Source organism: Melozone crissalis, unplaced genomic scaffold (genome assembly GCF_028551555.1).
Source record: "Melozone crissalis strain CALT ecotype California unplaced genomic scaffold, PUWL_Pcris_2 ptg000105l_1, whole genome shotgun sequence".
NCBI classification, from domain to species: domain Eukaryota; kingdom Metazoa; phylum Chordata; class Aves; order Passeriformes; family Passerellidae; genus Melozone; species Melozone crissalis.
In genome coordinates, this window is record NW_026535882.1 from 1,198,548 (window position 1) to 1,225,785 (window position 27,238).

Consider the following 27,238-nt stretch of genomic DNA (forward strand, 5'->3'; position numbering starts at 1 on the left):
GCTACTCAGACCATGTTGGGAGACAACTGAAGACACACTGGGAGCAAAGGGAAGATGCTGGAACCATGTTGGGGGTACTGGGACCATAACTGGGGCAACTAGGATCATACAGGAGGGGACAACTGGAACCACGCTGGGTTCATACTGGGAGTGTCTGGAACCACACTGACTGGGGGCAACTGGTATCATACTGGGATTGACTGGGATCATAGTGGGATCATTCTAGTAGTGACAGGAATTCATTGGGACTGTTGGGGGTGTGACAGGGATCATACTGAGTCGTTGTGATCATATTGGACTCACAGTGGGAGTGACTGGAAAGCACTAAAATCATACTGCAGGGGACTGGAATCATACTGGGATCATTCTGGGAGTAAATGGAACCATGCAGATGACCGAGAGCAACGGGAACCACATGAGAGTGACTGGGATCACAGAGGACGATTACACGACGATTACAGAGTCCGTACTGGCACCGCACGGGGACGGTAACTGAGACTACCCGGGCAGCACCGAGGCACGGGGTGCCTGGGGGTGGGGCCATGCAGAGTTCTGCTAATGAGCCCTCGGCGGGCGGAGTCCGGCGCGGCACCGGGCGGTCGCGCGCCCCGATTGGCGCGCGGAGGGAAGTGACGTCACGAGCGGCGCGGCGGGAGATTTGAACGGCACGGCGCGGCGCGGCGGATCCCGGCAGCGGCGTGGGGGCCCCGCACACCTGAGCTCACCCTGACTCTCCCTTCCCCAGCCGCTGGGTCCCCTTCTGAACTCGCCCTGACCCTGCGGTGGACTCGGCAACACCATGCCCCGCCCCAAACCCACCCCCCGACGGCGCGGGCGTTCCCCAGCCCCCCCATCGCCCCCGCGGCGGGCACGCAGTGAGTGAGGGGCGGGGGGCTTCCCTTATAGACACCCCTTATGGACCTCCTACATCGAGCCCCCTTTCAGGCCCCCCTCTAGAGCACTCCTATGGACTCCCTCTATTGTTTTCCTCCGCCCCTAGCCTGTGCCCTATATACCCCTATATGCTTCCACCTCCTAGAGTCACCTCACATTCCCTCTCCCCTATAGCCCCTCTACCCCCATACTCCCTGTCCCCTATAACTCCTCTATGTCGGCCATAACTATAGCTCCCTATAGATCCTTTATACCCACAATGTCCCCCCAGACCTTACAGATCCCTTATAACCTCCACAGCCTTCCCCTGTCTCCCTGGCCCCTATAGATCCCCTATAGCCCCCTGTGTTCTGACAGGCCCTATAGATCTATACCCCCCATGTTCCTTCAGATCCCCCCATCTCTGCCCTCCAGGCTAAATATATCCCCTAAAGCCCCCACAGACCCCTATCCGATGCCCCCACAGGGCGCCGCCCAGGGCAGCGGGCATTGCAGGAGATCCGCACGTACCAGAGAAGCACCCGCCTGCTGCTGCGCCCCGGCCCCTTTGCCCGCCTGGTGAGAACCCCCCACATCGCTAAAATCCCCAGACACCCCGATTTCCCCCCCAGAACCTCCCCAGCACCCCCCATGGACTCCCAAACTCCCCTGGGACCACACAGATCATCTCAGATACCCACAAAATCTACTGTGGGACCCCCAAACCCCTCCAGGACCCCCCCAATTTCACCCCAGAACCTCCAGCATTGTCTGGGATCTTCCAAACCACTCTGGATCCCCTCTCTTGAGATCCCCAAATCCGTCTCAGGACACCCCAGATCAACCCTCTTGACCCTGCAACTTCCCCCAGAGCCTTCAAATCCACCCTGGGACCCTTCAGCTCCCCATTGGACTCTCCCAAATACCCACTGAAACCCTTCAAACAATCCTGAGGACCCCTTCAAATCCAACCCCAAATCCACCCTGGGACCCCTGAAATCCAACCTGGAACCCTCCAACCTCCCCCTGGACCCCATCCCAAAAACCCACTGCGATTTTCCAACCCCCTACAGACCCACCAAGTTACCCCCCAGAACCCCAAATCACCCCCTGGGACTCTTCATGACCATCCCTTTCCCCCAGGGCCCCCCCCTCAACCCTGTTCCATCCCTCCCCATGTCCTTGTCCTCTCCATCCTTGTGACATGGTGAGCCTGTCCTCCCCCAACATCCTTGCATATCCTCCAATGTCATTCTGTGGTTCCAGACATCCTTGTGTCCTGCCACCTTCAGAGGCTGCATGGATTGAGAGTTCCCTGTGCCCCTCCTGCTGTGCTGGCACTGTCCCCCCGTCCCATCGGGGTGTCCCCATGTTCCCATGGCCGAGGGTGTTCCCAAGATGTTCCCAGAGTGGTGCTTCCCCCCTGCCTCCCACCTGGCAGACCCCAGGGTGTCCCCGTGGTGATGTTCCCATGTCCCCACTCCCCAGTGTATTCCCAGGTGCTCCTGTCCCCAGTGTTCCTCTCCCTGGGGTATCCCCAAAGTGTCTCCAGGGTGATAACAAGGGTGTCCCCAGGTCCCTGGGATGTCCCCAGGGCAGTGTCTCCACGTCTCCAGGGTGTCACCATGGTGGTGGCCCCAGCCCGGGATGTCCCCAATGCCCCCATATCCCCTCCATGTTGTCCCGATGTCCCCGCACTCCCTGTGACCCTGCTGCCCCCATGTGCCCCCCTCGCTGTGCCCTCTCTGCCACAGGTGCGGGAGCTCTGCCTCCTCTTCACCCGCGGCGTCGATTACCGCTGGCAGAGCATGGCCCTGCTGGCACTGCAGGAGGTGCAACTCGGGGGGCCCAGGCGTGATGGAGGGAGGTCACAGAGGGCTGGAGGGGCCCTATGGGTCCTGCAGGGGTATCCAGGGACTTAGGGGTGTGGGGAAGGGGCTGAGGGGGATCTCATGGGTACTGAGAAGGTTTCCATGGGGGCTGGGGGGCTGTGGGTGCTGCAGGGGGAATCTCTGGGTGCTGGGGGTGTCTCTGGGGGCTGGGGAGGTCCAAGAAGGTCTCTTTGGATGCTTGGATGAGGCTGAGAGGTTTGTTGGGTGTATGTGATGGGAGCTGAGGGGGAGTCTAGGAGGGTCTCCATTGGCTGGGGGTAGGGTCTATGGGTTCTGGGACAGGGTTCTATGGATGTTGAGAGGGTCTCTGGGTGCTGGGTGGGGCGGGGTCCCTTATTCCCAGGGTCTGTCGGGGATTGAGGATGGGTCTTTGGGTCTTGATCCCTCCCTAACACATTTGCAAGCACAAGGTGCTTCAGTCACCCATGGGTGGGTTTGGAGGGACCCTGCCCCCTGGGTGTGTGTTTGGGGGGAGTCTCTGACCCCGGGGGAAGGTGTGGGGGTTGGGGCATGCTGGGGAGCTTTGGGGACCCTCCCTCAGGTTTTGGTTCACAGGCAGCAGAGGCCTTCATGGTGAGGCTGTTGGAAGACGCATACCTGTGCTCGCTGCACGCCCGCCGAGTCACCCTGTTCCCCAAGGATCTGCAGCTGGCCCGGCGCCTGCGAGGGCCCGAAGCGGGGGGCATCTGAATGAGGACCCCCTGGGGAGTCTCTCCTGATAATTTCACACCCATAATCTTACTGGGACCTCCTATGGGACCATCATGCTGAGACCCCCCCCCACCCATAGGGTCCCCCAAGCCCCCCCTCGTGGACCCACCCCATAGACTTCCCCACCTCAGGATCCCCAACAACCCCTTCAGGGACCCATCTCCGGGTGGAGGTCCCCTTCCTTAGTCCAGCACCTCTCAGATTATTGAGGACCACTGCCCATGATCCCCCTGGAACCCCCATCACCAGCATGCCAGTCCCAGGGAAGCCTACTCAGGACCTCCACCCTGCTGGAGACCCTCCCAGTTCTGCTGTACCCCAATAAATGTTTGTGACCCCTAGGTGCTGTTGCTGGGGAGTTTGGAAGGGATTTGGAGGTAAGGCACCACAGGGGGTAACTCTGGAGGGCAGGAGAACCCACAGGGAGAGGTCCTCTGAGCATTTTAGGTGAGGGCACCTGGAATGGGGGCCAGGAAGGTCTTGGGGCCCAAGGGGTTCCACGTATAGTGGTGGTGGGGGGTCGTCTAAGGGGTTGGTGCTTAAGGGATTTGCTTTTTGAGCGGAGGTCAAGGCTTTAGGGGCGGCGCTTAGAGGTGGCTTGAACGTGGGTAGGGATTCCTGTGGGGGGCGGGGCTTAGTACCCCGCGGGGGTGGGGCTCTGGAGGTCTCCCGTCCATGGGCGGAGCTTCAACGGGGTCCCCGCTATGGGGCGGGGCTTGGGGAGGGCCACACTTGGGGGGCGGGGCCACGAGGGTTCTGGACGGTCCCCGGCTGCTTTTCCCGCTGCTGCCGCTCGGGGCGCTGCTGAGCGGGGAGGGGCGGGACCTGCAGGGGCGCTGCACCGGCAGCGCCTGTGCCCGCGCCTGAGGGCACGAGAGGGACCCCAGAACGGACCCGCCCAACCCCAACCCTGCCCTGGGACCCCAACCCCCCCTTCCTCATGCCTTGGAGACCCCTCCCGAGCCTCAGAACCCAAAACCTACCCTGGGACCCCAAGTCCCCTTAAAACTGCCCATCGCTGCCATCCTTGGGGTACCCTTTGAGCCCCCCAAACCTCAGGGACCCCAAATATCCCCCCTAAAATCCCAGCCTAGCCCCCACCCACCTGGTTTGGGATACCTCCAGTTTTGGGGTCTCCTCAACCCTCTTTTTTTCCCTAGACAGTCTGGTGCTTTTTTTCCCTAGACAGTTTGGTGGGGAATATTTTTGTTACTGAACTTTCAAAGAAAGGTAACAATGCAAATTGTGGACAGGACAGAAAATTGCTTTGACATCTCTAAGGACCCTATAAGCAGCAGTACATCTGATAATGAAGAAATCACATTACAACCCCAAATTAATGATGAAACCTTCTATGACAGTCAGGGTCTGCACACTGTTACTAAAACAGTGTGGTACGCAGCAGCCAAGCAAAGTTCCAGGAAAAGTATAGCACACTTACATAGTAATCGGAAACTGGATATGTTTGGAGAGTGCCTCTGGAAGAGGGTAATTAAATAATTTGTCTGAGGTGGAGGCCCAAGGCTTCTGGAGGCCAGAAGTGTTTTTAATGGTGAGTGACTAGAGAAAACTGTGTTTTTTAACTCGGAATGCCGCCTATTGAGCAGGAGGTTGCATCCATTAGAGAGGAGTGATTTGCTTAGGATTGAGACCCCAACCATAGATCATGGAACAGAGAGTGTACAGAAGGCAGTGTTTTTGCAACTGATGAATGACAGATGTTCCAGGACAGCCCTCACCCACATCACTGGTTAACCAAGTATGTGGCTGCCATGGTTAGAGTTTTGCTGAACGTGATAAAACACTGCGGCAGAATTTCAGGATCACTTGAAGCAAGTGTTAACCCCACAGAGAGAAAGACAAGGGAAAAGACCCTTATCGTGGGGAAAGAGATCTTCAGGGCTAATTAGCTATGGCAGAAGGATTAGTTTCACTTAACAATTAGTAAACAGAACAGGAGTAGAACAATTAGTAAACAATCAGGAGATTGGAATTGCACCAAGGAAGCAGACTGCCCAAAAGGGGGCAGCAGGGTCCCAGTGCATGATGGAATGCAGTTTGAGTGAAAGGCTTGCAGAAAGGAATTTCTCAGGAAGTGATAAATTATCCACTGCTGTTCTGGAGAATGTAGTACTTGGGGAAAAGGAAAGTTGCACTCTTTTGCCACAAGCAGGATAAAGATGTTGATGTGGGTGTTGGAACTCCTGAGAGACCTATCATTACTATGGCCTCACAGGCTAATGTTGTTAATTGGAGTCTTAGAAATAACTTTTGGCATCCTCAGTGAGCTGGGGGCTGGCAGCTGCAAACATTTAAGGAAGCTCACCAAAAGTAAGACTTACACAGAAAATGAGGTATCAAAGTTACCACTGGCTTCTGAGATGGAGACAGGAGAAAAGCTGAGAATCCAAGTGGATAAACTTATGACTGAGAAAGACCATCTTAAGACTCTACTTGCTTCAGCAGAGTGTAAGGAAAGACAATTATTTTAGAATTTGAATAGGGAAATTATAGAAGAAAGAAACAAGACCTGAGAGAGGAAACCTTATTTATCCCTGTTACTAAGAAATGAACAATTGCAGAAACAGTTCCAGGAAGAAAAGGAGAAGAGATGAAAACCAAAAGAAACAGCAAAGGTGATGCTTAAGCAAGCTACGAATTCACCTTGTATTGTGCAGAGTCCATTCAGGTGGCTGATTTACAGAAGCATTCCACGCACAAGCCAAGTGAAACTGAAATGCAACAAGTGGAACCCTATCAATACATACTAATGACTCACACATCCAGATTCCAGTTGGTTCTTGTCAATGATTAATTACATTTCTAATAGATATAGGAACACAGCATTCAGTAGTAATGAAGCAGGACGCCAAGAAGTTGGGTGTATGACCCAGACGCTAAGAGTTAACATCACTTTAGTAAATGGAGCACATGTTATCTGTCAAGCTGCTATGGTTAATTTATGGGTCCTGGATGAGAAGTGGATATTGGCTACTTGCTTTGCAATCAAAGATCACAATGACAATATTTAGGGTTTTGATATTCTGAACGTTTAAGTCTGTTGTCTGCCTGATGTCAGTGAGTCAATGTTAATGTCTGCACATTAGCCCAAACCCTAAAAGGAATCCAGAGACTGTGCTGACTCCACATGGCACCTGCACTCCCTGATCCAAAGACTGCTAGTGTGTCCCCGTGCTGGATTTTTGCAGCAGGGAGAAGTGGAATTTCTGAAGTTCTGGCCAATGTGGCCCCACTAAGAGTTGAATACCCAATTACTGCAAACCTAACAGCCACAATACAAGCACCCGTGTGCTTGGGCATTGATGAGGTGGTGACAGATTAAAAGGAAAAAGGTACAATCACTCAGTCACACTCCTATCTCTCCTGTCAGAGACAGTGGCCAGTGATCATTTTAACACTCCAGCCACATAGAACATGCCAGTGTTTAGCCAATGTTCGCTGTTGGCATTGCCATTATGTCACAGATCACAGAATATTCTGAGTTGAAAGGGACCCACAAAGATCATCAAGTCCAGCTGTTAAGTGAATGGGCCATACACAGATTGAACCAACAACTGTGGTTCAGCACCATGCTCAGACCAACTGAGCCGCTCTTAGGGTCTGGCTCACGAAAGAGCTGAACATACAGTTGTGGCTTATGATTTATAACAGGCAGTTGAACACCAGTACCACATCTACAATCACTGCTGTACTAAACTTTGCGGAACTCATAGCTCAAATTAGGAGAGCATGCTACCCAGGGAGGACAACTCAAATTGCAGGAGATCCCCCTGAAAACACAGGAAGCAGCAACAGCAGTGGACAAGCACTTCATAAAGTTGAAGTTGAGATTCCTCCTGAAGAATGTCAAGGCCTAACACCATGAAAGACCAAAGAAATATTCACTATTCAACTCAACCACATTTAAAGAGATGGAACAGAGAGATTCTGAGTGGGAAAAAGGAATTTTGTCATTAACAACTTGAGCCACTAAGGGGTAACCTGTTCAGGCTAATGCTGCTGAGACCCATACTGTTTTTTCTATCCAGGAATGATATCAGTAATGATTCCAGCACATCCCCACTGAGGATCAAGTTAACCATTGGAGGACAGCTTATCCTTATTGCAGGAGTAATCACTGCCAGCAAGAAGCAAATTTGGTTCACATATTAACAAGTTCAACCCACAGGGTAGAGTCACTTCTTTTATTTAAGATAATAAGTATAGTAACTTAGGACATGCATTCTACATCACACATGCTTTTCAGTTGTAAGTGCAATTAATTGAATATGACCAGGGATTTTACCCATTACCCAAGTTAGATAATACTTCCAATGTCCAAGGATTTCTCCCACCAAAAAGGTGCCATGATAGAGAGGTCTTGGCTGGCCTTTACCTCCCCTGTGCAGCCTCTCATCAGCACCGCAAACACTGGGGCTACATGCTTTCCTTCCTACAGAAGAGAACTCTCACTCTCATCCAGAAGCCCATCATTAAAATGTGGATACCACCTCTGATATTATATATGCCCAAAGATGACTCTCATACAAAAGCTGCCAGATCAGAAAGCTTTTGCTGATCATTACCCTGCTAGGGCAACCTGTAACTTGCACCTAAACCACTGGGGCTATGTGCTTTCCTTCCCATGGTAAAGTACAATGACTGAACCTTCCAATCACATAAGTCGCACTTCTTCTAATACCCTTCCCCAACTCCTGTGGCCTCCCTGCCCCTCTCTCACTTTCCCCTTTTCCTTTCCATTGTCCTACTACCCCTTTTTTATGTTCCCACAAATTCCTACCTCCTTTTCCCCCCTTCCATGGCCTCCCTCCACTAATTCCACTAATCCCTTTCCCCAGAGTTCCTTCATAATACCAGAGGGAGCGAGATTGGGAGGGAAAGAAAATAATGTTTCCCTAAAGTAACCCTCTTTTTCTTAAAAGTTAATAATTTCTATTTTGGAATTTCCAACAGGCACACCACCACGCACACTACCTCGTACAGAGCCAGTCACAGCCAACAACACTGCCACAGGTGGCAGAGAACAAGTCCCTGCTGAAAGAATCTTCTCATGACTTAGTTTCCAGATAAACCATACTAAGAAAACCCAGCAGCCGTCCTGCCAGCTGTAAGAAAATATAATTGGACACTGGTGACTCAAAATTGGTTGCATTTTGAAAATTGTCTTATGGATGTTTTTGATTGTTTTTGTCATTTTCTGTTGATCCAGTTGATCCTTCAGAGAAGCTTTCAGAATAAAATCAAAACAGGGAGTTGTGGAGACCCTGAGAGGCATCCCGATGGTTGGGGAAACACAAGAAGCTTCACCCAAAAAGCCGATAAGACCCCATTGGCTCCTTCCTTCCCCCGTGCCCCTGAGGCACTCCCTCCCTATTCCCTGATTGGCCCTTCTCTTTGTACTGCCCGGAGATCAGAGTGACCCCGGGCCCCTGGGGAGAAAGAAACCTGGACCCTCCATGTGTGTGTGCCTGGGACCTGAACATGTTACTGCGTGGCTGAATTAAACATCTGTGGATACCATGCACAGCCCATTTTTGCTTCTTTATCCTGGGCTTTCCTAGCAGCTATTCAGGCTGCAACCCTGCAGCTGTGCCTGGTCACCGAAGACATCGGCAGGGATGGCCGAGAGCGAGTTCTGTGACAGGCAGAGCGAGCGCAAGGCACTGAGGCCCTGGAAGAAGCGTTGTGGGACCACACGCATCCCCTGTGGCTGCTGCGCCTGCAGCTTCAGCTCCCAGAGGCCGTGCAGGAAGCGGAAAGGCGGCAGCTGCCGCGGGTGTGGGCTCAGGCAGCGCAGCGCATTGGCAGCAGCTCCAGCACGCCCAGGGTCACCTGCACCGGCTGCAGTGTGGCCACGCCCACCTCCAGCAGCGGCTGCGGGCCAGGGAAAGCCGGCAAAGCCGCGGGAGGCCCTGGAATGCCACGGCTGCCCAGTACCGCAGGTTGTTCCCGCCCAGGCCAAGGGTCTGCAGGCGGTGGCAGAATGACCCACTCAGGAGATGAGGGAAGGGCCGTGGATGGATATTTATAGACAGCAGTAAAGCCTTTGACACTGGAGAACCTGGCTGCTCATGGATTGGACAGGGCAACTGTTTGCTGGATGAAAAACTGGCTGATGCCCAAGCCCAGAGTGTGGTGGGGAATGGAACTAAATCCAGCTGGGGCCAGTGTAGCAGGACGTGTTCCCTGCCTCAGGAGCTTGGTAATTGGTGAAGTAAATCACTAAAGGCCACTTGTGTCATGGTTATTTGGGTGCCATGGAAGCAGCACTTGTAGCTGACAATAAACATCTTGCTGTGGAAGCAAGATTATGGAAAGATAAGCTGGAATTTCTGACAGACACTTTGCTTCACAATCTATTAAAGCTACACCAAACTTTCACAAAGTAGAAGTTTCTGCACATTCCCTGGAAATGTGTGGGGCTTTCCCCGCAAAGTTGGGATGCTGGTTTTGTGGTTCCTTTCTTGAGGGTTGAGTGAAAGGACTCTATGCACAGTCTTGCCAGTTTGGTGGTAAGTTACATTGACTCCTAATCTGTACTATTTCTTTCCTAGCTTTGATATAGGTACCTTAATGTTGTGAGCTGTTTCATGTAATCTACTAGTAGTTCTTCTGTTTTATACCATGTAGTAAGTAACTCTGTTCAAGACCTTTTGTCTATTATCTCCTGTCTATTCAATAAATAACTAATTTCATAATAGACCTGATCTGCCACTCTTAGAACTTGTGAGCCAGAGTGGTTTAGGTGCAGGCCACCTAATTCCAGCTGTACCCAAAAAATCTTAGTCTAAAACGTGGCTTGTCTGAAGCTCCCATTCTATCCATAACACCCAATTACTTGTGGGTGACCCCAGGAGTCAGTGCTGGGTCCAATCCTGTTCAACATCTTTACTGGTGATCTGGATGAGGGGATCAAGTGGAAGTCAAACTAAGTTGACAAATGACACCAACTTGTGTGGGAGTATGGATCTGCTGAAGGGCAGAAAGGCTCTGCAGAGGGATCAGGACAGGCTGCATCAAGAGGCTGAACCTGTCTTCTCCCCCATTGGGACGCCTATTGGGTAGGAATCATGCCCCAGGTGCCTCCACCTGAGGGACTGGAAAGGGCTGGAGCAGTTCCTGAGGGACTCACACGCCGCCCCCAGCCCATCTCTCCCAGGAGCTTTCTCATCAGGTTTTCTCTTGCTGTCTCTTCCTGAAGCGTGAGTGATGGAGCAGCCTGGGAGGGCACCTGGGGTCAGGCAAGGTTTCCTACCCCAAACCTCCCCCACTTTTAGTATCTCAGGCTGGTTTGGGTTGGAAGGGACTTCAAAGGTCATCTCAATCCACCCCCTGCCATGGGCAGGGACATCTTCCACAATCCCAGGTTGCTCCAAGCGCTGTCCAACCTGGCCTGGGACACTTCCAGGGATGGAGCAGCTGCAGCTTCTCTGGACAATCTGTGCCAGGGTCTCACTACCCTCACAGGGAGGAATTTCTTCCCAAAATCCCATCTAACCCTGTCCTCTGGCAGGTGAAAACCCTCACCCTCCATCCTGTCCCCTGACAAAGACCCTCCCCAGCTCTCCTGGAGGCCCCTTTTCTATATTACACTTTATCTCTCTATTAGATTTATACCTACATACATATCAGGCCAAAAAGTGGCTCAGGCAGTCCATGACTAGTTGTGGCCACAACTTTTGGGGGTGTGGGAGAGTGCTGGGGGTTTGGGCAGATCTATGGGTTATTTTAGAGAGCCTCAGGAGCTTGTAAAGGGAGGTTTGGGAGGGTCCTGAGGGTTTATAGGGTGTTTTTTGGGGAGGGGGAGCTATGGAGCTTTTCGAGGGGATTCTGAGGGTATTTGGGATCTACTGGGGAGTCTGTAGGGGATTGAGGGGGTCTCTGGTGTTTTCGGGGGGGAGAGGGTACAGGAGTGTATACTCCAGGTCCCCAGATCCTCCCAACCTGTTCTTCATCAGACAGGATTTATCTCCACCTGTCAGGGAAGTTCACCACACAGACTCAGTTCCTGATTCCCATGAAATTTTGATGCGCACAACATGCAGGAATGTTTTTCCTGCAATTTCCCTGGCTGCAAGTGGGACCACGGGAGTGGCACGAAAAAGTGCAGAGGCCTGTCCATCCTCCACATCGGCAATTGCAGTTTTGATTCAAATTTTAATTAAAGGCTGAAGTGTTGCTGATACTGCGATAGAGTCAGAGTCTTTCTCTACATTGTTGTCATCACGCCAATTCCCAGGAGACACTCGAGGGGCGCTTGGAGGCCAGCTGGGGGTGCTTGTGGGATCATTAATGGATCTGTAGGGGCGCTTAGGGGGCGGGGAGGCAGTTGGAGAGCATTTGGAAGTCCGAGGGGACACACAGGGGGCATTTGGGGGGCAAGTAGGGGGCGGGAGGACTTCGGGACTCTGAGGGGCACTTGGGGGTCAGGAGAGGGAAAATGGGGGTACCTACGGGGCCCCAGGGCGCACTCACGGTTCAGGGGAGCACTTGGGGAGCAGCTGGGACGGTGCTTAGGGGACAGTCCCGGCCCTGACGGGCCTCTCGCGGGCCGCGGGGCATGACAGGAACCGCAGTTCCGGCTCTATCGGCGTCCTACGGGGCCCCGCGGTCTTTCGGGAGTTGTAGTCCAGGAAGTGAGTAAACTGGCGCGGAACCAGCGGCCAGTGAGAGACGGGGAGGGGAAGCACGAGGGATTTTTGGGGGCTTAGGGGGAGCTTCTGACGCCCCCATAACCCCCCCCCCCCCAGCACCCTCAGGGGCATGGGGATACCAGAACCCCCTGCCACCATGTCGGCCGTGTGAAGGTGAAGAAGAGAGGTGAGCCCCACTCCCACGGGTTTGGGGGTTCCCCGCCCTGATGCTCCCAATAAATCCCGAGGCGCCCCTACTATAGACTTCCTAGTCCCCATAGACCTCCCAATACTGTCCTGGGCCCCCCAAAATATCCCCTACAACCCCGGACCGCTAAAGACTCCCAAAAGCCCTACCTGGACGCCAAATACCTTTCACAGATTTTCCTCAACACTCCTAGGGTCTCCCCCAAAAATCCCACAGACCTCTTCTAGGTGCCCGAGAGACACCCAGTGCACTTCCAGCCTCTCCCGATAAACCCCCCAAATCCCTTCCTCAGCCTCAGAGCCCCTCCAAACACGCCAAAGACCCTCAGAGACCCCCTAGAGACACCCAGCGCCCGACCAACAGGCGCTTTTGAGCCCCCAGAAGCCCCCAAATGCTCTTGGGGACATTTGGAGAGAGAGGGGATTGGAGGCAATCCCAAAGGTGGGGGAGATAAGGGAGGGAGTTTTGGGGGTCTCCCCACGTCCCAGGTGCAATTTTGGGGTGTCACTGCTTTATTGGCCCCACCATGGGCTGGGGGTGCCCAGGTGGGCATTCCAGGAGTGTCTCGATGGCCCTGGGAGAGGGAAGAGAGAGCAAATGGGGAGTTAGAGGGACCTGGGGGAGGCGCAGGGGCAGAGGCCTGAAATTTGGAGGTGGGGTTGTCTTACCAAAGGCGTCCCCTTATGGCCCGGCAGTGGCATCGCAGCATCCAGAGGAGGAGGAGGTCCCCAAGAGGGCCTGAGGGGGCTGCATGTCACGGGGGGTGGCAGTCCCACAAGTGTTCTCCCATCCCCACAAGAGATTTCCTTTGCCAGAAGTGTTTCCCTAGCCCACAAGTGCCCCCTTAGCCCCTCGAGTGACCGGTGACCCACAACTTCCCCCCCCACCCCACAAGTGACTGCCCCGGCCCACAAATTACCACGTGAGCCCAGAAGGGCACATCCAGGCCCATCAGTGACCCCTCTGACCCACAAAAGGGCCGCCCAGCCCCACAAAGGTGCCTCATGACCCTCAGCAGCCACCAGCCTTTGATTGACTCCCTGGCTGACAAGCACCCCCCATGACCCTCAAATGACCCAATGACCCACAAGTGACCCCATGGCCCTCAACCGGGCTCCTTGCTCACAAGTGACCCCATGACCCTCAAGGGCTCCTCTGGTTCCTCACCTAGTGGCTGCTGCCATGGCGCCCCCTGTAGGGCATCATGTGCATGGCTCCTGATTAGCTGGAGGGGGGGGGGGGGGCCTCACGGGGGTTACGTGACCTGAATCTGGGCCCTCCCTGGTGCGGGGGCTCAGGAAGCGCCTCCCTTGCAGGCCGCAGGGCATCCTGGGAGCCGCGTGGCTTCCAACATGGTGCACACCACAGAGCCCGGAGGCCGTCATGTGACCACCAAAATGGTTCCTGCAGCAAAGCTCATGGGAGTCTTGCTTCCCATTGGGTGGCAGCCCCTGGTGCAGAGGGGCACAGCAGCTGCTGCTGATTTGCCGCGGGGCATGGTGGGAGTCGCGGGACTGTGAGCATAGTGCCCCCTGCAGGGTATCCAGAGAGCTGCTTCCCATTGGCCAGAGGGTCTTGTGGGAGTCATGTGGCCTCCACCATGGATCCTGCCACAAGGGTTCCTGGGAGACAGCCTGGGGGGAAGACGCCCCCTGGTGCTTGCAGAAGTGCCTCAGGTGGGTCACGTGACTGCCTGGGCACTGCCCCCTGCAGGGTGCTGGGGGTATCAGGTGACCTCCCCCGTGACACTCCCTGCAGGGAACCCCGGGAAGCAGCAGAGCTCAGCAGGGCCCTGCCCACCAGGGGCGTGTCCAGTGCTGGCTCCTCCCCTTGGCGTCACCTCAAGCACCATTGGACAAGGGGATCATCGAGGGTGGAGCTTCAGGGGGGCGAAGCCTCTGTTTGGCTCCGCCCCTTACAGCCCGCAGGGGCGGGGCCTGAGCAGGGCCTGGCGGGGCAGGAGGAGGGGGTTGGGGAGGGGCGAGGACCCCCGAAATGCTGACCCTGCAGTGACCCCACAGGGCTGGTGGTCTCGGGAGGAGTTTGAGGGGCTGCAGGATGCACTTATGGGCAGAATGGCGGGTCCGGGGCATCACCTGCGATCGGGTGGGGTAGTTGGGGGTCCTCAAGGCGCTCTTGGGGAACACGGGCAGAAGGGAGGGAATTGGCAGGCACTTAGGGGTCTGGGGAGCACTTGGAGTCCTTAAAGGAACACTTGAGGGAACGGGGGAGCAGACTGGAGCCTTCAGTGGGCACTTGGGGATCCCGAGGGGCACTTGAGGCCGGGCTGCTCTCCCACCTCCTTTGCACCGGACGCTCCGTTCGTTGCTCCAGGCTGAGCCTCTGCGGGAGGAATGCGAGAAGTGACGCGGGACCGTCCCGAGCCCCTCAAATTTCCCCCTCGGTCGCCTCCGGAGCCCTCAGGCCTGACCCGCTCCATTGCCCGCGCTCTCGTTTGGTTTCACCCCAGCGCTCCCGTTTGGTTTCGCCCCAGCGCTCGGAGCTTGGGTGATGGTTGGTTCAGGACGGAGACGGGCGGGCGCTGGAGCCAATGGGAAGCGGGGGAGGGGGAAGGCGGGGGAGGGGAGGTGTCCTGGGGAGGGCTTTGGGGATTCCTGGAGGGGTTTGGGGGTCTGGGGACACTGAGAGATGCCCAGGGAGTTCTGGGGGTTCACTGGGGTGGTTTTGAGGATCTCAGAGAGGTTGTTTGGGATCCCCAGGGAAAGTCTTGGGGTGGAGGGAGGTTGGTGTGGTTCTGGACATCCTAGAAGGGACTGGTGCAGGAGGGTCAAGGGGATCCCCATGTGGTTTGGGAGGCCCTCGGGTTGGTTAAAGTGGCAGAGAGCTGGGATCCCACTGACAGAGACCCTTCATATCCCCCATGGAACCTTCCAAATCTTGCCTAGAAACTCCAAACCTTCCCAGGGACTCCCAGATCCTGACAGGACTCTCTCAGCTCCCCTTAGATCTGTAACCCCATTCAAGGGAATGATAGAAAAATTGGCTGGCAAATAAACTTTCTAACACAATTTGAAGCATTAGAAAGCAGGCATTCTTTATCTGTGCAGGACACACTGAAGGACTTCTCCTTTAATCTGATGTGTGCGGTGAAACTTTGCCACAGGGTATGGTCCTGTACGGGCCACGAACAGGTCTCTGGTGGTCATATTCACGGAATGCTTCCATATTACACGTGACCTTTCCTTGAACGTTTCCCTTGAGCGTGCACTGTTACTTCTTGTTACATAACTTGACAAAAACCCCACTATATTCCTCATTACCTATTTGTCCACTGGCTCCAGCTGTGCTTGCGATGCTCTGTCCATGCCTTTAAATCATTTCAACTTTTCTGCCAGTTGTCTTTAAGCTCCATCCAGCATCTTCAGGGCAACTGAAAATTTCTCTTTTTCGTGTCATTTATCAGGAGCCCCAAAACCCTTCCAGGGACCCCCATCTCCCCAGAGGGACCCTGTGGTTTGGGAGGTTCAGAGGGCTGAGGGGATCCCTGGGTAGTTTGGGGGGATCCCCATGTAGTTTTGGAGGTCCCTGGATGGCTTTGGTGGTGGGGTCTCTGTCTCTGGACAGTTTTGAGGATCTCTGTGGTGTTCAGGGTTTCCCCATTTTTATGTCTTCATTTTAAGGCAAAGGCCCTTTAATTCCCTGTTTACCATTGTCTCTCCTGGCTCCAGCTGGTTTTCTTCAGCTTTTTCAGTCATTTGGGCCAGAATTTCCCATTCCCCATAATTCCCCGCTGGGACTTGGATCATTAATTTTTGATAAAAAACATCTGGACTTGGCTTGTCCTTTCCCCAATGTCATGGGGCCAGAAGGTACCATGGGGACAGCAATTCTGGGAGTTCAGGGAATTTGGCATGATTGCTGTGGGTGCCACACCTGTTATGACATTCCTGTGGTTCCACACCTGTCACAACATCCCTGTCAGTTACATCCATCAAGATGTCCTGTGAGTTCCACTCCCAGCATTTCCTATCCCTGACAAGATCCAGCTGCCAGATCCCAAATTCTCTGGAACTTTGAGTCATGCCCCCTTGCTTTCCTCCCCCGGCCCCCATCCTGAAATTCTGCTGAATCTGCCCAAATCTGTATGGTTTGGCTGTGTCTTGGGTATTTTTTATTTGGGTATAAAAAGAGTGACTTTGGGACAAACATTCTGTGTCTGAAGGGGCCCGGGAATTGAACTGCCAAGGGGCTGGTGAGTGGGGAAGAGTGGGGAGGCTTAATTCCCTGTTTATTCCTGGTTTTCCTTGTTGTTTGGTGATGGGCAGAAATTGAGGATTTTTTCTGCCCAAATTTCAGATTTTTTTTGCCCTTTCCCTTCCCGAATTATATGACTTTGGCCCCCTTTCCCCCACAAGTTTCATAATTTTAGCCCTTTTTCTTTCAAAATGTTGGGTTTTAAACACTTCTTTTCCCAAGTCTCATGGGTTTGCTCTTTTTGTGCATCTTTCTCCCAAATTTCAGGTTTTTTTGTCCTCGTCATGCCCAAAAATTGGTGGGTTTCTTCTTCACCTTTTTGAGGTCAAATTCAGCATTTGGGAGGGTTTGTATGGGACAAGGTGAATGAAGGGTTTTCCTGGATGTTGAGCCCCATTTTGATCTGAATTTGGGGGATGTTGGGCACAAAACTACCCATTTTGACTGAAACTGAGGGGATTTGGGGGAAAATTCATCCTTTCCATGAAGTTTTATTGTGGATTTGGTGGAAATGGGGTATTGAGGTGACATCAAGGGCAGGGGTTGGTGAGAATGCTGTATCAGCATTTTTAACTCAATTTTGACGTGAATCTAGGTGATTTTAGTTAAAATTCCTTTGTTTTTAGAGGGAACGTGATATAGATGTAGACTCCGATGTGGCCTCAAGGGAGTGTTTAATCCTGTTTAATGCCATTTTGACCAATAGAGGCAGGGGGGGAAAGTGGGGGGGTGGAGATTGGGGGAAAAATATATTTTACCCAAAAAGGGATAATTTGGGAAGGAAATCCATTTTGTTCCAAATGTGGAGAATTTTGGGCAAAAATTTTATTGTTTCAAATGTTTGGAGTTGATTTTGAGGCAGTGGGGACCAAAATAAGCCCCAAGAGGTTTCCATGTGCTGAAAAAAGACATTTTTGGGTAATTTGGAGGTTATTTGAGTCTTCTGGAGACATCCCAGGACTCACATGGATTTTTTCCCATAAAATAACAGTTTTTAGTTATTTTCGGTGTTTTTCTTAGGGATGGCACAAGATGGGATATGGTGGCTCTTCCCCCAAACCTCAAATTCAAATCACGTCAGTTTTCACCAGATTGTTATAAATGATCAATTGTGAGCCAAATTATCAAAAATTTCAAAAAGATTTAATAATCTTTCTGCGCGACTGAATTTCGGTCTCCGAAACCACCACAGCCAAAGAGACAGTGTCGAGCCCGGGGTCGGTGCTGGGTGAACACAGATCTGACCTCTATCACATCAGACCTCCCTCTGTTCACACATGCCGCTTCTTGCGGCTAGGTTTTATATAGTTTATCGTGCCTGAGGCAAAAGAGGCCCAATTTCTTTTTTAATTCTTCACATTCATTGTTGTTCTTTTCAATGGGCAGAGCTGGACAAAGATCAGCTCCAGGTTCATAGTCAGCACTGATGGGCTCCAGGGAAGCCATGTATCCAGATGAATAAGTCTGGCGTCACTGGCTATCTTGATTGATGAAATGGGCAAGGCGATGATTGCTCTTAGGCGGTTTCCAGTTTCAGAGGACTCAAGAAACCAGAGATCATTGCCCTGGGAGCATCTATTCTTACGCTAAAGTGCCGGATCCATCGCTACCTTATCTGTGTCCGGGAATTTGTTGGAATCTGAATAGCCGGGGTGGTCAGAGACACTTTTTTGATTTTACAATCTTTTATAACATACATTCTTTAATAGCATGAATTATTTCTACCATATATTACAATAGGGCATCTAGAAGAGGTCTGTGGGATTTTTGGGGGAGACTCTAGGAGTGTTGAGGAAAATCTGTGAAAGGTATTGGGGTCCAGGTAGGGCTTTGAGGAGTCTTTAATGGTCCGGGGGTCTGTGGGATGTTTTGGGGGGCCCAGGACAGTATTGGGAGGTCTATGGGGACTAGGAAGTCTATAGGGGCACCTCGGGATTTATTTGGAGCATCAGGGCGGGGAACCCCCAAACCCGTGGGAGTGGGGCTCACCTGTCTTCTTCACCTTCACATGGCCGACATGGCGGCAGGGGGTTCTGGTGTCCCTATGCCCCTGAGGGTGCTGGGGGGGGGGGTTATGGGGGTGTCAGAAGCTCCCCCTAAGCCCCCAAAAATCCCTCATAGGATGCCGATAGAGCCGGGACTGCGGTTCCCGTCAAGCCATGTGGCCCCTGAAGAGTCCCACCAGAGCCGGGACTGTCCCCTAAGTACTGTCCCAGCTGCTAGCCAAGTGCTTCCCTGAACCATGAGTGTGCCCCAGGGCCCTGTAAGTACCCCCAGTTTCCCTCTCCTGACCGCCAAGTGCCTCTCAGGGTCCCGAAGTCCCACCGACCCCTACTTGCCCCCAAAATGCCCCCTGTGTGTCCCCTCGGACTTCCAAATGCTCTCCAACTCCCTCCCCACCCCCTAAGCACCCCTACAGATCCATTAATGATCCCACAAGCACCCCCAGCTGGCCTCCAAGCGCCCCTCGAGTGTCTCCTGGGAATTGGCGTGATGACAACAATGTAGAGAAAGACTCTGACTCTATCGCAGTATCAGCAACACTTCAGCCTTTAATTAAAATTTGAATCAAAACTGCAATTGCTGCTAATATTTTTGGGTACAGCTGGAATTAGGTGGCCTGCACCTAAACCACTCTGGCTCACAAGTTCTAAGAGTGGCAGATCAGGTCTATTATGAAATTAGTTATTTATTGAATAGACAGGAGATAATAGACAAAAGGTCTTGAACAGAGTTACTTACTACATGGTATAAAACAGAAGAACTACTAGTAGATTACATGAAACAGCTCACAACATTAAGGTACCTATATCAAAGCTAGGAAAGAAATAGTACAGATTAGGAGTCAATGTAACTTACCACCAAACTGGCAAGACTGTGCATAGAGTCCTTTCACTCAACCCTCAAGAAAGGAACCACAAAACCAGCATCCCAACTTTGCGGGGAAAGCCCCACACATTTCCAGGGAATGTGCAGAAACTTCTACTTTGTGAAAGTTTGGTGTAGCTTTAATAGATTGTGAAGCAAAGTGTCTGTCAGAAATTCCAGCTTATCTTTCCATAATCTTGCTTCCACAGCAAGATGTTTATTGTCAGCTACAAGTGCTGCTTCCATGGCACCCAAATAACCATGACACAAGTGGCCTTTAGTGATTTACTTCACCAATTAGCAAGCTCTTGAGGCAGGGAACACGTCCTGCTACACTGGCCCCAGCTGGATTTAGTTCCATTCCCCACCACACTCTGGGCTTGGGCATCAGCCAGTTTTTCATCCAGCAAACAGTTGCCCTGTCCAATCCATGAGCAGCCAGGTTCTCCAGTGTCAAAGGCTTTACTGCTGTCTATAAATATCCATCCACGGCCCTTCCCTCATCTCCTGAGTGGGTCATTCTGCCACCGCCTGCAGACCCTTGGCCTGGGCGGGAACAACCTGCGGTACTGGGCAGCCGTGGCATTCCAGGGCCTCCCGCGGCTTTGCCGGCTTTCCCTGGCCCGCAGCCGCTGCTGGAGGTGGGCGTGGCCACACTGCAGCCGGTGCAGGTGACCCTGGGCGTGCTGGAGCTGCTGCCAATGCGCTGCGCTGCCTGAGCCCACACCCGCGGCAGCTGCCGCCTTTCCGCTTCCTGCACGGCCTCTGGGAGCTGAAGCTGCAGGCGCAGCAGCCACAGGGGATGCGTGTGGTCCCACAACGCTTCTTCCAGGGCCTCAGTGCCTTGCGCTCGCTCTGCCTGTCACAGAACTCGCTCTCGGCCATCCCTGCCGATGTCTTCGGTGACCAGGCACAGCTGCAGGGTTGCAGCCTGAATAGCTGCTAGGAAAGCCCAGGATAAAGAAGCAAAAATGGGCTGTGCATGGTATCCACAGATGTTTAATTCGGCCAATGCACCAGCCATGGGCACACACACTGAGAGCCCCTGGGGCGGCCACCTATCTTTATACCCGGAGTTACGTATACAATATTTATCATTTTTCTCCAATACCCTCTACCCTTATTAACCAGTGTTCCCCTAGTAAGGTCCAATCCCAGAGTGCCAACACCACCACAGAAGATGGAGGCCTAGAGGAAGAAGAAGAAGGAGAAGGGCACGCCCCAATTCCTCCATCTTACTTCTCTAGACCCCCCTGTACAGAAATCTTAAACTCTTTATCTCACACTCCAATTAACTTATCCCTTCACCATTCACCCCGGTGAAATCCTCCTATCCTCATACTGATGTCATCTCCCATGTGGGATCAAAGTCCAGCCACCAGACATTTCTGGCAACATTCCAGGACTCCCGAGCCCCCCAGGGGTGGTCTCGTTCACCCTGCACCCCAGTTCTGAGAGACTGAGATCCCACATCTCCCCCTTCTGTTTGCACCAAAAAGATCTTTTTCGCCATCCGATTCATTGCATGTTTTAAACATGCAAATATGCATGGGACAACAAGTATGAGGACTAGGAGAACTATTAAAACATAAAACCCTATCTTTAAGATTCCTCTCCAAATGGGAGAGATGTCAAAGAATTCTGCCAGTTGATCGATCCATGATCCTGTGATCTCGCCAAGCTTATTTATGCTGTCCTTTATATTTTTGATATTTTCATGAATTGACTTTGAATGATCTGAGAGATTCATGCAGCACATCCCCTCGAACTCTTCACACCCATGTCCATGAGCGAGCAATAGATAATCGATTGCCGCTCTGTTTTGAAGAGTCGCCTGTCTCACACTACTGACGTCTTTTAACATGTCATCCAATGTGACAGACACAGACCGCGCATGTTTGCTCAGCCAACAACCCATGCGGTCGATCTGAGTCAAGGCCACCCCTGATGCTGTCTGAGGTGAGAAGATTGCTGTAGCAATACTCGTTTTCTTGTCCCAAGAAAACATTTCATCATTGCAATCTGCCGCATATTGCTGTATTGATCTTTTTTCTTTGTGCTTTTTCTCTCTTAGCATGTTCAAATCAGGCGATAGCATTGAAATTTCCCCAATGCTGCATGGACCTCCCGTGGCATTAGCAGGAATGCCGTGCCAAATTCTGTCCCCGCAAATTAAGAACAGACCCCGCGGCAGTTGCACCGGAACCTGGATCGATCCTTTGGTAGTTCTCTTTGTATATTTACACCAAGCTGAGGCATTCTTATAAAATTCATGAGTGGGAGTTAAATTAATAGTTTTCGCCTTTGTGACTTTCGGAGCTTCAAACTGCATGCAGAGTCTCATTGTCATGGACCCAAAAATCTCCAATTCCTGAGGTTCTGTAGAAGCCACAGGAAGCAGGTGTGTCCAAGCACACCACTCTTTTATAGGATTTTTAATGACCTGCGAAATGTTAATTGCAGAGTGCCCTGGAACTGGCCATTCGTCCACTGGCAATCCAACCATGCATGCTGAAAACGGTTTACCTGGTCTTGAATGTGTCAGGCAGATACTATCTAAATTCGCTGCCCGAGCTAAAGCCTCCCATACATTTTGCCTTGGTTGACTAACAGGTAAATCTCCCCCACTGCTTACTGCAATGAATGAAAGAACGATGCACATAAGCATCATGAAACCCATTACTTCGCTTTTGTGTGAAAAGCCCCCCAAGGTCCTTAGTTTCTTTTTATTTCTCTTCCGGGTCGTTTTTCGCAGCCCGAGTCTCGACTTCTGTCTGAGTACTCGTCTCTTTGTTTCTCGGATCAGCGTTTTCGTGCTCTCGCGTCCGGAATGGCTTCACGTGCCGTGCCGACACCCACTTCAGACCTCGATCTGTGGAAATACAAGCGAAACCCTTTCCCCAAGTGATTAGTTTGAAAGGACCCTCTATTTGTCCTGTCTCTGGGTTTCTGATCAAAACCAAAGGATTTTCCTTTAGCTTTGCCTGTGTGTTGTTTAGAAAATGTCTCACGATCGGTGGATCAGGTTCCGAGGATGAGCTATTTAGGAAATTCAGTACATACAGTGCCTTATTTAATTTCATGTGAGGTGTTGCCTCTGGCTCACCCCTTCTCTGTCTGTCCAGAAGGGATTTTAGGGTGTGATGTGTTCTCTCAATGATTGCCTGACCTGTGGGTGAATGCGGAATACCAAACGTGTGTCTGACACCCCATCTTTTCAGGAATCTGTCAAGCACCCTGCCTGTGTATGTTGGACCATTATCTGTTTTTATCTCCTGAGGCACACCTAATGCTGCAAATGCCTGCAGAAAGTGTCGGCAAGCATGGTCTGCTGTTTCCCCAGCATGTGCTGAAGCAAAGACTGCACCTGAGAATGTATCTACAGAAACATGAACATTTTTGAGCCTCCCAAAAGATGGGTATTTTGTGACATCAGCTTGCCACAACTGAAGACTTTGCAGCCCCCGCGGATTGATGGCCCCGGTAGAAGAAGGTGGCTGCACAAGCTGACAGTCTGGACAAGCACTAATGATCTCCCTCGCCTGACTCTTTTTGAGACGAAAGGACTCCATTAGTGCCTGCGCATTCTGATGAAAGAACGCATGACTTAACCTTGCCTGCTCAAAAATGTCCGGCAGTGTTTGCAAAATGGGCATTGTCAACCTGTCCGCCCGAGCATTCCCTTCCGCTAAAAACCCCGGAAGTGTTGTGTGCGCTCTAATGTGTGTGATAAAATACTCTCTTTCCCTGCTCTCTAGCAGTGTTTTCAAGCTTGTCAGGTATGAGTATAAAACCTCATTACTGACTTCTTTCAAGAGCGAACCCTCCAATCTCTTGACCACACCCGCAACATATGCGGAATCTGTCACCAGATTGAGAGGCTGTTTGAACAACTGAAATGCTCGGACAACGGCTGCCAACTCCACAATTTGTGGAGAGCCCTGAACCATCCTCACGTCTGATTCCCAATCCCCTGTCGTTGAGTCTCTCCACGTGATCACTGACTTGTGTGTCTTCCCTGAGCCATCCGTGAACACGGTGATCCCGTCCAAAGGTTCTTCACTTATCTGTGGTTTTGCTCTATAGCATATTTGCGATTGCAGTATTCTGTGTTGGGGAAAGTGGATTGTGCAAGTTCCTGGGAACACTAACAATGCGATTAACAGGTCTTTCGATTGTTGCATTGCCCAATCGAAGTAGTCTCGTTTCAGAGGTAACCTGATGACTGAGAATTCTCTTCCTGCCATTGTCAGCAGCCTTGTTCTCGCCTTTATGATGATTTGTGCTGCCATCTCCAGATCTGTGAGAATCGTTTTCGCGGGCCTGTGCGGTAGGAAAATCCACTCTATGATTATCAAAGAGTCCTTTTGTGATTCATCCCATTGGAAGATCAAACCATGGAACTGCGTTTTCTTCCCCAGCACTGCCAACTGAAAAGGCAACGATGGAACAAATCGATGTGCCTGCCTTTTCTGTATCGCGTTCGAGATTTTCTCCAACTCTTTTCTTGCTTCTGGTGTGAGTGTCCTGGGAGAACGAATGTCTGTGTCTCCTCTCAAGAGATCAAGCAGTGCTGGAATGTCGCTATTTGTGATTCCCAAAACTGGTCTCATCCAGTTGATTTCTCCCAAAAGCTGTTGCAAATCATGCAAATTGTTGACCTTTGTGCTGATCTCCACTTTTTGAGGCTTTATTGTTTTCTCTGAGATTTTCCACCCTAGATATTTCCAAGGTGCAACCTCTTGAATCTTCGAGATGCTGATTTCCAGACCTGCCTTTTGCACCTCTGCGATCACACAGTCACGAGCTTCTTGCAGCTCCTGTCGTGTTGATGCTGCAATGAGCAAATCATCCATGTAATGAATGATCTTCGCCTTCGGAAATTTCTTCCGTGCTGGTGCCAAAGCTCGCGCCACGTACCATTGACAGATCGTCGGAGAATTTTTCAGGCCTTGTGGAAGACAGACCCAATGGTACCGCTGCAGAGGCGTTTCCCTGTTGATACTCGGAACTGAAAAGGCAAATCTCAGAGCATCATCTGGATGGAGTGGGATACTGAAAAAGCAATCCTTGAGGTCAATGACCACAAGCTGCCAATCTCTGGGAATCATCGAGACAGATGGAAGTCCCAATTGAAGTGGCCCCATGTCTTCTATGACTTCGTTGATCTTCCTGAGGTCGTGTAACAACCTTCCATTTGCCCGACAGCTTTTTCTTGATGACAAACACCGGAGAATTCCAAGGGCTGTCTGTTGGCTTGATGTGTCCCTTCTGCAATTGTTCTTGGACCAGGTCTTTCAAAGCACTCAATTTTTTCCGCTCAAGGGGCCACTGATCCACCCAAACTGGATCATCTGTTTTCCATGTCAGCTTCAGTGTGGCGAGTGCTGCAGTGACCCCTACTAAAAATCCATTTCGATCTTCGTGCCCCATTGTGCCAAAAGGTCCCGACCCCAGACTGTGATCGGCTTTTGAACGACAAAAGGACGTATGATCGCCGTCTTATCTCCTGGTCCCGTGACAACGACGGAATTCTCACTTTGCAGACACAGAGATGCTCCCCCGATGCCTGAGAGAGAGCCCAATGGCGCGACCAAGCTCCAATTGCGTGGCCAAAAGATGTACGATATTACCGTTACATCCGCCCCTGTGTCGAGCATACCTCTGATCGATATTGTCCTGTTCCCACATGTCAATTGGCATGTGAGCGTGGGTCGGTCTCGACCTATGTGCTTCACCCATGTTGTATGTACTTCAACATGTTCTTTCACAGGGAGACCTTCTTCGTCGAAGATTGACATGACCTCTCCAACTGCGTGTGGCGGCAATGCAAAGGCTCTCGCAACCACAGTATTTTCCGGCACAGTCAATGGTGGACGAAGCGCTCTTGCCAAAACTGTTAACTCTGTATTTTTATCTGCTGAGACAACTGTTGGATAAACAATGAGCCCAAGAATACTGCACTTATCTTGTCCAATTATCAAGAAATCTTGTTTCTTGTATGAGTCCCCGCGGATACCTGTGGGTATCTCCGCATGACTTTCATCTAGAAAGCATACTAGTTTTGAAGCTGCCAATGCACACTGTGCCCCTGGTGGGAGGAGGTCTGGGTCACTGTGGAATCGACTGAGGGTTTTGCTGAGGGTATCTGCTTGTTGCTCACTGATGACTGCCCTGTCTGTTCTTGTGACACCGCCAGTACTTGTGTCTGAGCGCGCTGGGGATTTCTCGCGCTCAATTTCCCGTTTCCCGGAAGCGGTAACGGATTTCCTTCCACATCTGTCCGGGAATAACATTCTTTCACAGAGTGTCTTCCTCTTCCGCACCGTGCGCAAATTGGTCTTTCCGCTCTCTGGGCTGGCGTTGGTATATGTGTCCGTGGGCAATTCCTTTTCATGTGCCCAGACTCCCCACATCTGTAGCACTGTCCTCCTTGGGGTTTGTTCTTTTTCTGCATTGCCGCAAGAACTTTGTTGACATTTTCGTCCTGTTGATGGAGTAATTTCTCGAACATTTTCTCCAATGTCTTGTCCTCCGATTGCCCTTCTGAGCGTCCCTTTAGCTGTTTCTCCCATTCCTCTTTTAATTCATTCTTTACAATCGCTGCGACGTGCTGAGGCGTCCCCACCTTGCTGCATGCCTCCACCATCTCTGCCAAGGATGGCCGTCCTGGCATGGTGCTAATCACCCGTTGACAATCCGGGTTGGCATTGCCGAAAGCTAAATTCTCCAAGAGAGGCCTCTTCACTTCTTCTGTTGTCACCTGTCGATCCACGGCTTGCGTGAGTCGGTCGATGAATGACATGAATGGCTCTGTGGGACCTTGCCTGATGCAAGAGAACGGGACATCCGGAGCTCCTGTCGGCGTAATTTGTATGATTGCCAATCGCGCTGCTTCTTTGATGTCGCTTAACACTCTTCGTGGAAGCCGCGCTGCTTGTTCCCCTGGATTGTCATCTGGAGGATCCCCTGCTAATTGCCCTTCTGTGAGGTTCGCATTTGGCCCACCTTGGTATCTGTTCCGCAACTCAGCAAGATATTTTCTCCGCCTTTTTTCCCAGATAAGACTCTGTGTGTCAGTGAGGATCATTGCCACAATACTTCGAATATCATATGGTGTGAGATCATACATAGAGAATGTCCCTCTTAATAGCTGTTTGAAGTATTGTGAGTTCAGCCCAAAAGTTTGAGCTGCCTTCCCTAAGTCTTTGAGTGTCTCGTGACCCATCCTTTCCCACCTTGGATTCTGTCCCTGGGCATCATATGTCACTGGCATTGTCAAATCCCCTGATCCCGGGAATAAATGCTTTTCCTTTTCCAATGCTTTTCTGATTTGCCTCCAATCCATTGTCTTCACCGGCTCTTGAAACCCCTCTTCGTCAGACTCCATTGGGATTTGCATGAATAATGGTGTTGTAGATGTCATCGGTGATTCATGGTGTCTCATTTTTCGCCTTGAGGTTTTTGGCCTTGCTCCTAAATCCGAAAAGGAAATTCGAGGATCCTGTTGATATTTCTTCTTTACTGTATCGAATGAATGCAAGAAGCTTTTTGCTGCTTCTGCTGCTGATAGCATCCATGTTGGGACACCTTCCGATGCTGTGATCCTTATGACATCTTCCCCTTGTAGCTGTTCTTCATCTGAGCTTTCATCATCTTCATGAAATTCCGAAGTGGATGGATAATCCCTTTGTCGTGTTAACATTGTCTTCTTCGAGGTGCTTTTCTTTTTACATATTGTTGGAAAAAATTGCTGCATTGTTGCAGTCTCGCCACGAGATGGCGCTGTGGCTCCGCCGAGCCGACCCGGCATGTCG

The 27,238-nt window shown here is 51.6% G+C and overlaps 1 protein-coding gene across 1 annotated transcript; it reads left to right on the top strand.

Annotated features, from left to right (window-relative positions):
- Window positions 1-799: 799 nt before the first annotated feature.
- LOC128947426 (histone H3-like centromeric protein A) lies at window positions 800-3,455 on the top strand. The gene is made up of 4 exons (XM_054291683.1): window positions 800-875; window positions 1,361-1,452; window positions 2,628-2,705; window positions 3,321-3,455. The coding sequence occupies exons 1-4, from the start codon at window positions 800-802 to the stop codon at window positions 3,453-3,455; spliced, it is 381 nt and encodes a 126-aa protein (XP_054147658.1).
- The last annotated feature ends 23,783 nt before the right edge of the window (window positions 3,456-27,238 follow it).